The 15,871-nt window shown below is 52.5% G+C and overlaps 1 protein-coding gene across 1 annotated transcript; it reads left to right on the top strand.

Annotated features, from left to right (window-relative positions):
* The first annotated feature begins 1,818 nt into the window (after positions 1-1,818).
* On the top strand, positions 1,819-14,877 carry PLA2G12B (phospholipase A2 group XIIB). The gene is given in 5 exon segments (XM_051618105.1): positions 1,819-2,108; positions 2,110-2,143; positions 7,478-7,566; positions 8,997-9,162; positions 11,310-14,877. Coding segments are annotated over 5 exon segments (606 nt in total). The 5' UTR covers positions 1,819-1,910; the 3' UTR covers positions 11,429-14,877.
* Positions 14,878-15,871: the final 994 nt, after the last annotated feature.

Below are 15,871 nucleotides of genomic sequence, written 5' to 3'. Positions count from 1 at the left end.
AGCAGCTCCACTCAGCACAAGACACAGTGTGGGACTGGCAAACCCAGTTTTTCTCTCACTGAGGCTCCTTGACCACAAATCCCAGAGAGAGCAGCTCTGCTGAACAGCAGGACAGGCCCAAGCTCTCTGGTCCTGCCCTGCAAAGAGCCCCTGCAGAGGAGTCCTCACTTCACAAGGGTCCCCACTGCTTCGTGCCAGTGCTGACACCCTGTCCAAGAAAGGTTCACCAGAGGCAGGGATTTGCTGATTCCATGGAATGGACCACCTAGTAGCAACCTGGCACCTCTAGCTCAACCCAAATTAACACCCTAATTTCTCACCAGGCTCCCCATCCTTGTCTGCAGCTTGGACACTGCCAACCTCCCTTCCTGATGCTCTCCATCCCTCTCCTCGGGTTCACCTCCCAAAAGACAAAGCTGGTTTGAGGTTCCCTTGGGACCCTCTGCACACCTTTATGTCCCCTCATCCAGTAACTTGGCCAAGCTTCCTCCCACAGGCTGGGACAGTGGCGGGCAGCTCTGGCTATGGAATAGCATTCAGGGAGGAACACCACACAGGTATCAGCTGTGGCTGTGCCCCCCAAACACCCCCAGCTGCTGACCTGGGGAACCCTCACACCCCCTCTGAGAGGCCCAGAGCACAAACACACAACAGGAATGGGACTAACCAGCTTGTCTGCTCCTCTTCCTCACTTCTTCTCTGGCTGAGAAACCAAGGCCTGGCTGTGGTCATCCCCCATCTGCAGCACACACACTGCACAGCCACAGGCAGAAAGGTGCCGTGGGGCTCCGGCACCTCAGGAGTAACAGAGCAGGGGGGCTGAGTCTCCTGCAGAAAAACAACAAAGTGTCAGAATTTGCACTGGTGTTTGCCCTGTATTTGAAAGACCCCACTCACTGCCTGGCTCCCCCTTGCCCTCTGGAGAGTCTCCACTCAGCAGCCTGGCCGCTCCAACACACCTGACTGTGAGGTTGGCCCTTGAGCCCACCGAGATCAGCCCATCAGCTGCAGAGTGGCTGTTCCCAAGAGACACAGCAGTGCTGGGGCACATCCAAAAAATCCCTTCCCAGAGCAGCCAGAGCCTTCCCCCCTTCCACGTTCTTTTATCAATGGTTTGCGTTGTCTTTGCTGTTGGTGTTCATTTGGTTGTTTTCTTTTAATGAGTAACTTCTTTGAAGCCTCCACCAGCTGTGCTGGCCCTCGGGCCAGTCCCACCCCACAGCCAGCACCTCCAGCTCCCCCTCGTGCCCCTCACCTGCTCAGGTGTCAGTGCCAGCCCCTCCCTGCTCCCTCCAATTCGGGAAAGCCAGAACAACCAGACAACCACCATCAGCCTTCAGCAGTCCCATCACGAGAAAAACACCCCCCTACCTCACTGGCCCTATAAACAGGAGGGGACATGCCAAGGGCTTGCCCCAAACGCAGCGTTTCTAAACCCAAACTACTCGTGGCTGCTGGATCCATCCCTGGGAGGCCCCACAGCAGAGCAGGACCCGGCGCTCTCCGCAGAAGTGTCGGACAAGGAGCTACTCTTCATCTCCCACCAGGCTGGGGAGGGAGTGGGGCAGCCCCTGGGGTGCCTGGGTGGGTCTCCCGTGTGCCACCCAACCTGGGCGGGCAGAACCCTGCCCCACAGCCCCTTTTCTGGGGAAGCTGAGGCCCTGGGCCTGTTCCAGCGGGATTGTGCAAACCCAAGCCCCGGCGCCTCTCCGCGAGACCAACCTGGCCCAAACCTCCGGGGTGCACTTTGCTCTCTGCTGGTGGTGACCTCATGCTGGCTCCCTGGCCAGTGTTTAAAGTCCAGGGGAGGGGGGGGGGGGTGCTCACCTGCCTCCTAGGCACGACAGCTCCTTCCCACTCCTGCTCATCTGCCTGGAGCAGGGCTCCAGCGCCCGCCCCTGCCCCGCAGGATGCGGCTGCTTCTCCGGGCAGCGGTTCTGTGCCTGGTGCTGGGCTTAGGGCACTGCACCCAGGAGGCCAAGGAGAACCCCGTCCACCCAGCTCCCCAGGCAGAGTCACCCTCTTCAGACTGGGGCATCGGGGCCATCCGGGACAGCTTTGAGACAGTTAACAGCTACTTTGACTCTGTCTTGGAACTGTTTGGGGGAAAAAAACGGCGTTTGCCAGTACCGATGTCGATACGGTAAGTGAACCTCACCCTGCTGGCTCCTCTCTCCTTGCCCTTTCCCCTCTTTCATGGAAACTCGCAGCACACGCTGTCCCCGAGACCACAACCATCCCTGCCCTGGCCCCCTGCACTGCTCGGCACAGAGAAGTCCCTGCAGGGAGTCACAGAGTCCCTGCTAGTGCCAGCAAAGGGACAGTGAACCCTCCGCTTTCCCTCTCACCGAGAGCAGCCTGATCCTGAAGCCGCTGTGCTGTGTGCAAGGGGACAGGAGGAGGGGACACAGGTTGGACAGGAAGGGCAGACAGTTCAGCAGGTTGCCCAACAGCCTGGACCCCTGGAGAGAAGGAGGAGGGTAGGCAGGGAGGCCCCAGAGGGGAGGACAAGCAGCCTGTGCAGACCTGAGTCCCAAGGGGCTCTAATCTCAGCAACCTTCGGAGTCTCATTATTCAGCAGTTGGGAGTTGGCTAATGACATGGGCTGGAGGAGGGGAGATAACAGGAAGGTAAATGAGAGCTGCTCTCACCATGGAGGAACCTCTTGTCCTTCAGGTGGAACGGGGCAGCTGCTGCTCGCCTGGGACTTCAGAGGGATTTACCAAAAAGGAAGAGTTTGGCTTGTTCAGGGGGACAGATGGAAGGGGGTGACATCTCAGGAAGATGTGTGTGTGTGTCTGTCCTTCTGCTCCTGCCACTTCTGCTCTGCTCCCCAGGCCCTGTGCACAGGCACCTCAGCCCCGCTGACCTATGGGGGGAGCCAGGAATCTCAGGCCATCACCTCAGCCCCACAGGGGCTCTGGTCCCTCAGCCCAAGGCCCCATGGCAGTCCCTGGCCGAGGCTGCCTCCCTGCAGCAGCCTGGGAGGGCCACCCCTGCTCTGTGGGGCTCAGTGTGGGTGCCAGGGGGAGGAGACCCCCATGCACACCACAGCATGGCCCCAGCACACAGGATGAGGCCATTTTGCCCATCAAGGCAGCCTGTCCCCAAGCCCACAGCGTGGCAGCCCCACACGGTGTGTGACAACCTCCCTTGAAGCCCACACCACACTCCAAATTCAGAGCAGAAAGGGACTTGCCATTCTGAACACAGGGACTGAAAACCCTGGTAGGGGGCACAAGGTGGCTGGGACTGCAGAGTGCCCCAGGCAGGGCTGGGAAGGCTGGTACTGAGAGCTCATTTCAGGCAGTCTCAGGACTCACCAAGTCTTGGAGAAGTTGCCCCTCTGGGGCACATCCTGAGGCTCTCCTTGCCTCTCTCTCTGTCCCTGTGCTCCAGGCAGGGGGCAGAGTGTCTCCACAGAGTGGCATAAGCTCCTTGAGAGCATCCTGCCTCTCACTGAGAAATGCTTTACCTAGGAAAGAAAAGAGACAAGCACGTTGTTAGCCCTGCTCTCATCCTCTGCTGAACAACCCATTCATCACTGGCTGAAGGAGGACACTATTGAAACACTGCCCACGCACCTCCCAGGGCCTGGCTGGACCTTTCCAGGACCATTTGTCTATGTTGGTCTCTAGCACAGACACTGCAAGTGGAGGGGATGAGGGGAGGATCCCAAACCAGTGGGACCAGGTGTCTGTGCCCAGAAGAATGAACACAAACCATCTTAACTGCCTTGCTGCTGAATCAGGACCCAACTGCTTTTTCCCCTGGGCATGAAGCAAAAATTATGCTTTCTACTTCCTATAATTTCAGCCCAGAAACATTGAAAATAGCTTATTTTGCTGAGATAAAGGTCAGGACTCACCTGTGATTGCCACATCCATCTTCAGCTGAGCACGAAGCACTTGGCTGTCCCGGCTGTGAGACCCTCCTGATTTGTCAGCAGCTAGTGAGGTCTGGACACAATTTGATGGATTAGTCCCTCAAATCAGGACATTAGGGTTACACCAGCATTTACTGGCAAGTATCTCCTCCTTACAAAATCTCTGTGGACATCTCAGGGGGGGAGTAAACAGCCTGAACTGGGAGTAAATCCCTCCAGCTGCCTGGCCAGGCAAGACCTCAATGTTTTGCCCAGCATTTGGGCCCCAGGGGCTTAAGATGAGGAGGCACATCCAGGTTGTGGGAATATAGAGCCTTCAAAGTCAGGCTAAAAGGCTGTGGCAAGGATGGGACAATCTGCCCAAAGCCTGCTTCCCTGGGGCAGAGAAGTAACAATGGACCACTCAGAACAGCAAGGAGCCCTGAGAACATCAATTCACCAAGAAATACATTCCCTCCCCCCTGCCAGTGTACCAGTACTGCAGTGTCTGAGACCTCCTGCATCACCAGCAACTCTTCTAGAGCCAGCTGGCTCTTTTCCAGCCTCTTGGCACAGCTACAACAACCTGGAGATATGAAAATGCATCAGGGAAACTCACTTCCCACTAGAAACTCAGCTTCAGTTCTCCTCCAAGGCCGTGCCAAGCAGGCAGTGCCCTGAAGTGTGTCTTCTTCTGAAGAACAGGCTTCCTCAGCAATGCTGTGCTTCTGCAGGTCAGCAGGGCTCTCCAGGGTGCTGCTGTGCCTGCAGCTGTCAGAGCCAGCAGAGTGACAACAACTGGCCCCTGGTGGAACAGCCAGTGTGACCCACCAAGTCCCCTCCCCACCACAGACAGGCCTGTAAGGATGAGCAAGCAATAAGTGATGAGCTGAACCCTGAGTGGATGCTCATCCAGAGGCAGGGGCATCTGTTACTTCTGCTTTGCTTTTGTTTTCCTGCCAGCTAGAAAACAAGATGGGGGAGAGAGGTCAGCTGTGGTGTCTTGGACTTTATCTGGGCAAGAAAAGGGTTCACAAAGATGCACTTCACAAATTCTTAAGCTTTGGTTTTCAGAGAGAAGGGGGGCAGGTTTCCTACATGAAGGCAGTTCCATGTTTTGTTGATCACCACAATTCTCACCCGAGACTTTTTTTTCTCCTCAGGACAACTTTCTAAGACATTAAGACAAGCTAAAATTCCAGCTTAATGGAAGGGTTTGCTCTGAAAACTCAGTTACACCCATATCCCCAGTCTCACTCCTACTCTGACATGCCATCTTCTCCCATTAATTGACAACGTGCTGTCAGAATTCCAAGCAAGTCATTAACATTTCACCCCATCCTGCAATACCCACCTTGGATTTGGAACATTCCTCTGCCTCCTACCTCAGCTCAGGGACATTTGAATTCTGAATCCCAAGTCTCATCCCCTTCCAAAAGAGCAACCAGGCTGTGAATTGCATGGAGACCTGGGTGCAACTCTCCTCTCATTACTTTGCTTGGGAGCTTTGGGTTATAGATTCAGGCCCAATCTAGATATAATTCCTTCTATCACCACCAAACCAGTATCATGTGTCAGGAACTCAGAAATGACCTGGTGCTGGCACACCTGAATGGACTGAAGTTATCTTTGGGTGTGAAGATAGATAATCCTCTAATGATGGTGTGCTGCAACCAACTGATTTCTGCTCCTTGGCTGCTGGCAACTCAGCACCACCTGCTCAAAATAACAATGCTCTCTGCACTAGAAAATTACCTCTGGAGCACGAAGCAGATCTGACCAACTCAAAAGGAGCCAAAAAAGGTAGAAACACAGCAGGAACTGCTGTCCTGAGAAATGCCTTCCCACACAAATGCCACCACCTGGTGGTAATGTCAGGGGGAGAGCTTTGTCTTGGCCTCCAGAGAGCGAACTCCTTGGTGCAGGCTGCATTTCTGTAGGGCTGCAGCAAACTGGCTGTTGGTTTCTCACAGCTGGACAGGATTTCAGCTGGTTGTTCATTTGGTGCAAAGCTGTTGTTTCAACAGAATCACTCTGGCAGTTTTTAATTGAGAAGGTGCTGAGAACACTCCTACCTAAGACCTTTGGAGGCGTTTGGCTGTGAGGTCTTCTCAAGAACACAGCAGATTTATGGCTCTATTCACCACTGGTACTGGAGGTACCCTGACAGAAAGTAAGGGGAAAAGCATCTTAAATGATTATCAGTGCTGACAAGAAGAAAACAGTGGAAATGGAGTTTAAAAGAACCCAACCCTGCCTGAAGGGCTAAATTACATCTATTTTGTGTCTGGATACATTCTCTAGTGATGCTCAGGGAAGCAGAAACTTAACCCTGGAGGTGATGGACTTAAAGAAGGCTCAACTGACATGTTTTTTGTTGGAGCATTCACACAGTTTATGCAGTTTTCCCAGAGCAGGGTTCAAATGTCTTGTTTTAACACCTCGCTCTGCATTTGAGATCTCCCTTTGATAAATCCAGCTGGGACAGAGACAGAACAAGCACTGAACACACATATCAAGGGACAGGACAGAGAAATCTGACTCCACGAGGGGTGGTCTCCATGACTTCTCCAGGGGAGAATCCTCTTCCCACCTTTAGAGAAGCTGCTGGCACAGTGGGGTCAAGGCACACAAGCAGCCAGGTGGCTTGTCCTCCTCAAACTGGAGATGTTTACGTTAGATGGAGATGGGGGCTGAGGTAGGGATGAGAGAAAGAGAATCAGACAGGGAACAGACACATCTCCTTTCCACGTGGGCAATTACCACCCCACAACTGGGTGCCAGCTCCTCACCCAGAGCACTCTGTCAGCCAACCACAAGGCCTGGTGGGCAGGCAGGAGGGTCTGCACACACCTTCAAAGCAAAGTAAACGAGACTAAATTGCTGCTGAAGCTGCTGTTGGCTGATTGTCTGCTGGACTCTCTTTACATTGGATAAATAATGATTGAAGGAGGAAGTTCTTGCTCTCTATGCACATTAAGAAGCCTGCTAAGGAAGGGCTGAAATCAAGGGACAGAATCATTTGCCAAATGTGGAACACAGGGACCAGGAAGAGCTCCTGCTCCGAGCAAGATCAGACATGCTAGCTCAATTTTGCAGAGATCCACAGCACAGCAACACTCTGAGGATGAACTGAGGATAGGAAGAAATGCCCTTGCTAAGCTAGTAGTTTAGCTGGTAGCTTCTTGAAGGAGATAAAAACCCAGCTGGGTGATCCCAGCTATGCAGAGGTCACAAGAAGCATGTGAAAAAGCTTCTAGGATATTTGGGAGGTCTGAGGCACTAGCTCCAGGACAGAGGGCTGCTCAACTGCAAAAGCTCAGACCTAGGGACTGGACTCAGACCAGATTCAATGTTTGAGAGGCACTGGAGGGACCCAGTTCACACACACACACACGCAGCTCCAGTAGTGGTGCCAGAGGAGGTGCAGGCTAAGCCAGGCTGGAGAGCCTTGCCAGGAGCAGTGGCTCAGCCAGCTCTGGGATCTACCCTTCAGTCTTTGCAGCTCCTGGAGGAGAGTGGAGAGTTTGGGGCTGCAGCCTGTCACTCCTTGCCTTTTGGTGCTGCTCTTGGGAAGACCAGCTTTCCTAACATTTTTCCTTTCTTCCTCAGGGAAGGCTCCAATGCCCCGACCTCACTACAAACCCCAAGAACCCAACGGCTGTAGCTCCTATTTTCTGGGGCTCAAGGTACCCGAAAGTGTATGTACTACCACACTCACCATTCCCAAATGATGCGATTCCTTAATCACAGTAACCCACTAAAAATATTGGGGAGGGAAAAAAAAATCACTTCTGGGGTGTTAGGGGACAAGCTCTCTGCTCCTGGGGCTGCCAGAAGACATGTCTGCCTGGTGATGGCAAGCAAGGGGAACATGTCAGGCTGAGTGACTGTCAGGGAGACATTAAGACATCAACTGCTGGTGGCAGTGAAACAGGAATCATGTAGACAGGAGTCACATTTACCAAGGACTGCCTGTTGCTCTTGGTTGTCTCAGTAGGTACCAAAAGAGAAAGCTTCCTGAGCAGGTGGGCACTAGCAGAAGAAAAGGGGTTGCCTGGCCAAGCAAAACACCAGAGTGGAGACTTTTTTTATCAAGGTCCTGAACAATCCTGTCCCCTTGTGACAGGACAGGGCACAGGTTCAGTGCTGGGCAGCTCAGTGACACAGCAAGACCTGCAAACAGTAACACCTGGATGCATTCTCCACACCTGGCCCTTCTACCCCTCCCATGCTTTTTTCTGCCTTTGCCAAGCACTGAAACAAACCTGCAGGCTTTAGTACTGCACCCATTTGTTATTGTAAAGGCAATTAATGAAATCATAGTGGAATCACCAGGGAAAGCACTCCCAGCAGGCTCTAACAGCAGGAATTGCTGTTTAGCTCATGCATTATTGCTGCAGTGATTAGGCAGATTCCTGCTCTGAAAAAACAGCCCATTTTTCATGTTAGATTAGTTCCTTAAACTATGTTCCATTGCAAAGCTTGTGGGCATTTCTGCAGTGCCTCCTCTTCGTGCAGGTGGTTGTGAGTTCTGAGCACAATGATGAAACAAGTAATCTCCTAAGCCAAAAACATGAAGAATCTGTAACAAGCTAACGAGTCCAGTCTCTCCAGGAGTCAAGCCCTTCTGCCCCATCACCACCGTGGTTAATTAGCTAAGCTTGCTGGTTACCTCCAAGCAAGCAGAACTCCCCTGACCCAAGCTGCATTTGTCCTTGGCCTCACAAGTGCATGTCTGAGAAATAAAGCCTTAAAGATATTTACAGCAGAATCATTAGGCCAAGCAACCAGACTCGCCAGGTTGTGGGAAAAGGAGGAAAGAGAAAAGGGGCCTGGCAAGGACAGGAAGCTCCCCCGTGAGCTCTGGCAAATGAGCAGTAGCAAATGGTCCTGGAAGGGCCATCTCCCACCTCTCTACCCGAGTTTAACCCCCACGACAGAGAGAAGGGGATGTGCTCTACCCTGCATTGGACCTGTCACCACTTTCTTTAGGTGGTGAGGGAGAAGCGCGTGTGCCCTCTCCTGCCCCGGCTATCGGGAGTAGCTTCTGGAAAAAGGAGCCAGCTGGGCCCTGCAACACCTCACCCAGTTGCAGCCAAGGGGACACGCCTTTCCTCTCTTTCCCCAGCTGGATTTGGGCATCCCTGCCATGACCAAGTGCTGTAACCAGCTGGATATCTGTTACGACACCTGCGGGGCCAACAAATACCGCTGCGACGCCAAGTTCCGCTGGTGCCTCCACTCCATCTGCTCCGACCTGAAGCGCAGCCTGGGCTTTGTCTCCAAGGTGGAAGGTAGGGCTGCCCAGCTCACACCCCCTCTGGTGGGAACTCGTGATGGCAGGGAAGGGGGGAGGTTGTGGGCAGGAGACCTTTCTGGCCCAAAGCAGCACACTCCTGCAGCAGGGAGGAGCAGATCTGTCCTGCCCTCGTCACAGGCGGGTCAAAGATGAGAGGGAACATCGAGACCTGCCCCCTCCACACACACTTCTGTCCCAAGCCTGGAGACATAAAATGACTTACATTTGGAAAACATTCCAAAACACACGTGGGAAAGGGAAAAAAAACCCCACAAACAACAACAAAAACCCCACAGCCTAGAAGCAATTCCTTCAACCCTTGGATGCCCTCCCTGAGACTTCAAACACCTTCACAGGAGACCAAAAAGCCTTCCAGAACCAGTAAGTCCCCCACTGAAACCTGTATGTGGCCACGGGCCAACAAACTGGGGGAGCCAGGGTCAGGGGCTCTCTGGGATCTGGTTCACAGATCATGATGGCACCAAGGACAGACCACAGCCTGGGGGGTGGCTGAACCACTGCAGGGAGACCTGGGTTCCTCAGAAGCCCCTCATGCTAGCAGAGTTCTAGTGATGGGTCAGTTGAAACAGTTTTCACAGATATTTGCAGGAGCTCTGGCCTGAGAACTGGCAGAGCTCAGAGCCTGTTCCCAAAGCCAAGTAACACTTGCTGAGTGTCTCACAGCACATCACAGCCAGCCCCTCTGGGTTCACCCCCACTGCTGGTGTCCTGCTGTAAGGTACAGGCAGATCTTCATTAGTTTTCCAAAGGTGCAGCCTGATCAGGACACAGGGGCACGTCTGTGTGACACTGGTACTAGTGCAGAGGCCTTTCTACCTGGTCACAGATAAATGTTTGGAAAGAGTGTCCAGGCCAGCAAGAGAAAACAAAGATGTGGACTGAGATATAAGTGCTACAGGCCAAGTACAGCCAGTCTGTCATGGTCACCCTTATCTACAGATAGGATAGATACCCAAATCCTATCTCTTCAGATTTTCCCCTGCCAATTTTTCAGACCCCTCCTTTCTCCTTCCTGCCTGCAGCAGTGAAGCCAACAAGACTGGCCCTAAGGAGTTAAGGTGGAGCAGCACCCACACAGCTAGCTCTGCCTTTTGTCACCTACAACTAGGTTCCTCCAGCATCTCTGTTCTGTATGGTGAAGGAAGTCAAAGCCTGGCTAACATGAAAAAAAACCTCCAAGTCATCCTCTCCTCCCTCCCCTTGCCTTCTGCTCAGTGCCTGCCACTCCCTGTCCTCAGGGCTGCTCTGAGCAGCTCCTGTCACTCAGTCCTCCTCCTCCACTCTTATCTGGGATCCTTTCCACTGAGTTACTGGGAATCAGAGATAGCAGACATGGGAAGAGCAGTTGCACTCCCCTCATGTGGGCACAAACACCCCAGCTGCAGCAGTGCCAGTTCAGCCAAGCCTGGGTTTTCCCACTCACTGCAGCCTCTCCAACCCAGAAAACTCCTAAAGCAGCACGGACCAGAACAAGGTGCTCTGTGAGATGGGAGGAGACAGGCCCAAAGGCAGGGCTTTCCCAAATCTATAAGGCACACACAACGTTAGTGCCAGTGAGGAAACCCTCAAAGACCTGATATTAACCTATTTATTTATTGGCAAGCAGGTTTGGGCTTGTTTTTTTGGGAGGGGCTAGCAATCAGGCAGACTGTATCAACAGCTCTGCTGCTGCAACTGCAGTAGGATTTTCCAGGCTGGCTGGCATTGTAACTCCCCAAAAAAAGCAGAAAAGGTTGGCGAGTTGTGGCTACAGGCAGCTGAGGGGAGAGGGAGCCAGGAAAGAGAGTACTGTGGAGGTCTTCTGGGAAATCCACTTGGTAAACAGTACTACCTGCAGTGCCCCAAATGATGCACCATCCCAGAAAAGCCTGGGAGAGGCAAGAAAGGAGACGTAGGGGGCAGAGAAGTTAGTGCCAGATTGCTGCCACCCCAGGGAGAAAAGAGCCCCCAAGCTCAGCAGAAGGGAACCTCTGGATCAATCACGGTGCAATAGCCAGAGAGGAGAAGACAGCTCATGCTTCCTGCTGCAAATACCACACAACTCAGTGCAGGACTCAGGGTGCTCCCCCACCTCCCAGGGTGCCCGATTGCTCACCTGCCTGATCTCTCCCCTCCTGGCAGCTTGTGAATCCGTGGCAGACACAGTGTTCAACGCCGTCTGGACCCTGGGCTGCCGGCCCTTCATGAACAGCCAGAGAAGCGCCTGCATCTGCAGCGAGGAAGAGCGAGATGAACTGTGATGGAAGAGCAGGTGCCCGGCCTCCAGGAGGCCTGCTGCCCAGCATCCCCCCTCAGACACTTCAGCACAGTGATTTCTGGCATGGGATGGGGGGACCTGGGCCAAGCAACACACATCAACTACAGCTTTTGGGCAGAGGGAGACGGGCGGTGGCCGCAGGGCAGCGCTGCCTGCCACAGCTGCAGTTCAACAGCCTCACCCCTTTCCAAGTCCATCAGCCTGAACCATCAGATGCCAGTTTTCTCTGCAGACTGATCAGGAAAGGGAAGCAGGATGCAGCACTGCTCATCAACAAGGGGCTTCGCTTGTCTGTCTGCCTCAGACACACGTATCTCAGTTCCCCCTGCCCCTTCCCTCTCCAATTTGCAGTGCAAGGCATTGGGTTCCTCCAGCCCCTGGAGGTCCCAGCCCATGGGCAGTATTTACATTTTTCCACCACCAGTGACAGAAGAGGGGGAAATTTCCTTTCAGCACGTTGCTCACACCCATCCCTGACATTTTCCATCCTATCATTACACACCCTGACAACCCTGCTTATTTAAACACTTGGAGGATCCTAAAACCATTTGGGATTTGGGAAGCACGAGAGGGACTTGAAGTGTTTGTGATACAGGCACGATTAGCATCTGGGCAGAAAGCAACTGAGGTCCTGAGATGTGAAATGCAATAACCCACAGTGCTCTCCCACAGTCTCAGGAGAGAAAGCTGCAGTGAAGGAAGCTTCTGCAGTGTCATCCAGGCTGCATCTATTTAATTAGTTCCCTCCTATATTGTTTAACCAAGTGTTTCCCTCAGGATCCCTTTTCACACAAACTGGCTGGGTATCCCTCTCCATCTTTTTTTGCATGAGGGAAACAGGAGGTTCATGGCCACCTTGGATGAGAGATTCAAAATCCTGGAGGCTTATCCCTCAGGTGGCAGGGCTTACATGCCACCCCTGTGGGGCAGAGATACCACCAGCTGCGGAGCCATCAGCAGCCTCAGCCAACATCCTTTCTAGAAGGTGGTTAATGCTTCCATCTGCTCTCAGGAGCTTTCATGGCATGCAAAAGTGGGATTTAAAGCAGTATCTGGAATTTCATCTAGAAATAACATTTGCAGGCAGCTTTCACCCCTGCTTCTGGTTGAAAAGAAGCTGCTACTGGGAGCACGTGCCATGCCACGTAAATAACTGCAGCATCTTCTGCAAACACAGTGATGCTTGTCTTCTCCCACTTGCCACAGCAAAGCTCAGGCTACAGATGACTTAACAGGAATGGAAAGAGTCTGTCTTTGTTGCTTTTCTTCTAGTTTGTGTTGAAATGCATGCATGGAGCTATAAATGATTTAAGCCCTGCATTCCTGCTCTTGCCAGTCATCTTTGCTTTAGAGCAAACAGCAACGAGACCTTCGTCTGGCCCCAGACAGGCTGAAACAAGAGCCCACAGGTGTTGAGACCAGGAAAATGGAAGTGACTGCATGAGGTGGACTGGGATGTTTTTCACTGAAGAGGATCTTAATTTACACTGCTCAGGTGCAATGACATCCTTTCCTAGCTGTGCTCCTGCCACTGGAGGGTGAACAGCACATTGCCAAGGTTCACTGCAGCGTGTGCCTATCAGAGCACGAGGCTGGACAGACCATCTGAGTATCCATGTCAGAAACACATCTTGTTTGGGTTAGGGATTGGAAGGAGACCTTCCTCCTTCCAGACACCTCCCCAGACTTTGCATTTCGTTGGTGAAATGAAATTGGTTCCTGTTGCCAGTTTTAAACGTGAGCACACTCTTGTGATTAAATGACACCATTTAAAAAAAAGCTCTCTTGTCTACACTCAATAGCTGACTGGCTGGAGAACATCTTAAAGCCTTTTACAGTTGAGGTGACACCAGATGAAAGCCAGGCCAAGCAACTGGTGACAGATGATGACACACACTGGAGAAATAAGAGGTATCTGAACAAAATCTATTCCACACACTGAAGACATCATTAATATAAATCCCAATTTCCTCACACTTTCAGGCCACCACTCATCCCAAAACACTACAAACCACTGCACGCAGGGCAGCTACTGAATAAGGGCAATTTTCACTACAAGGTTTAGCTGTGATAAATCTGAAAAACTCCATGAGCAGCTCTTCAAGGAAACTCTGGAACCTTCAACTGGTGGCGGTGACTCAAGAAATCCACCGGATGATCCTGGGTAGGAGAGAAGCAGCAGATGAACTACAGCAAAACTTCAGCATCCAACTGAAAATCACTTCCCCTCTGTGCTGCTCCTGCTACCCAGCAGGAGGGGCAGCTGACCACGGGGCTCTCCAGGTCAATGCACAAACCCTGGGGCAGCTTCATCTCCACCCTGCTCTGAACAGGCAGCAAGAAGACACTGTGCTCACCTGATGGCTTCCTGTGGCCTTTGTGGTTTTGGCAGGATTATTTGCAGCTCTTGCTGATGCTCAACCCATTTGGCCAGTGTGCCCAAGTAATGGTTCTCCAAGCAGCAATCCCTGTGTTTTCACTGAGGATGGAAAAGCAGGGACTAGAAGAGCAGGTCACAGGCGTTTACCCTTGGGACATCCAGCATTCAGATGTTTGGCTTTACATCCTGAGAGAGAAGGAGGTGGCACCAGCCAGAACACCCCTGCAGCCCTGATGCAGCGTGGGCTCTGAGCACTGGTTGGCAGTGCTAGTGGAACCCTGGGGAGCACTGGGGGGGGGCAGCAGGGTGTCCTCTCACCCACACCCTGCTAGCTCCTGCAGCACATTTTGCATCTGCTCTGTGGGTGGCAGGTTAAACAGCCAAAAGCAACCCCTTGGCTCTCAGATGAGTTTGGCCTTTGATTTCATGTCCAGGCTGTAATGCTGACAGAGGAGACAGATGGAAGCAAGAGGTAAACCTGGGAGAGACAAAAGACTTTGAAAAATGGTTCTGTTTGGTGCCTAGGAGGCAGCCCCTGCACATGAGAGGAGGAATGGCCACAGGGCAGTGAGAGATAGCAGACCTGTTTGCACGGCAAACTGAACACCTTCCCAGGCTGCTCCATTCACATGGCATCTCCTCCTCATTACTCTTACAGATCATTTCACTAAAAAGCTGCAGAGCAGAAAGGCTGCTTCATGTGAATCTGTCAGGAAGAACCAAATGATAACTGACACAAGCCAGGAAATGCATCTCTCCCTCCACCACTCCCCCACATCCCTTTCACACGGACAGAAAAACCCCAGCTGCCTCTCCAGAAGGCATCAGCTAATTAATTTCATTTTCCAGCTTTTGTTTTATCAAAACAAGTATATTTAGCAGGGGTTGCCTGAACAGAGGAGCGACAGCAGGAAATTGCCTGTGGTCCTGATGCAGACGTGAATCAGCAGAACCAGGAGACAAACAGCAATGCTAGTGGGAGGCTTTTTCTCTTATCTATCTTTCATGTATGGTTAGATAATACATTAAAAGTTTCTTTCCACTTAGACCTACTTTCTGTCACAGAAACAGTTTTGTTTATTCTAACGCACACACATGCACACCCATATTCCCAACTTGGAAAAGCAGCCATGAAGCCATTTGGAAAAGTCATGAAATTCCCAGCCCATCAAGTGCCCATTCCTCACTGGAATCTCAGTCACCAGAAAAAGAGGAATCCATGAAATGGAATCTTGCTGAGGTGATTTGTGACTGCCTTCTACAAACGGTCCCTTCAAACGCACTCCCCACCCATTTGAGAGCAGCAACAAATTTTGGCCTTGGCAGCTCTTTGGTTGCTTCCAAGTGAAGCAGAAAATGGGTAATGCAGGCTGGGGGGCAGGGGGGGCTCCCCACACACCTCCCAGCACACACAGGACAGAGCCACACACTGCGAAGCTTCGCACAGAAAACCTCATGAAGACACTGCAGTGCCACAGCCAAGGGTGCAGTCGGCTCCTTCCCCTTCACCCTCCAGCCCTGCCTCTCATCCTGCATCCTTCTCTGCTTGGCTGTGCCTCCTCCCCTTCTCCCCACATTCCCAGTCCTTCACCACACGGTGCTCCCACTCCTGAATGAAGCCCAGAGGAGCCCAAGCTGCTCAGCTGTGATAGCTTCTGTGGAAGAAGCTTGATGGCCCAAAGGGATTGCTGACAATCACGATGCCACCACCGTCACCAGTAACTGTGTCCCTGGCCAGCTCTCTTGGCTCACCAGGAGCCACCCACCAGGAGCCCTGCCATTGCACACAGGCACTCAAACAATGCTGCTGTGGCTGCTGTCACTACACTCACTGGGGACAACCCTGTCCCAGGAACTACCCACGTTACAGATGGCTGCTATAAACACTTAACACACGTTCCTCTAACCCCTTTGTCAGAGCCATGGCCTCTCTAGACCTGAGTCATGCACCACAGCTTCAAACAAAGCCTGGGTAGTGGCATGCTTGCCGTCTGGGGATGTTTATAGGTGTTTAATGGTCTTTTCCTTACAGTCAACATGCACTTA

The sequence above is a fragment of the Apus apus genome, chromosome 4 (genome assembly GCF_020740795.1).
Source record: "Apus apus isolate bApuApu2 chromosome 4, bApuApu2.pri.cur, whole genome shotgun sequence".
Taxonomy (NCBI): domain Eukaryota; kingdom Metazoa; phylum Chordata; class Aves; order Apodiformes; family Apodidae; genus Apus; species Apus apus.
This window is presented reverse-complemented; position numbering and strand designations above follow the sequence as displayed.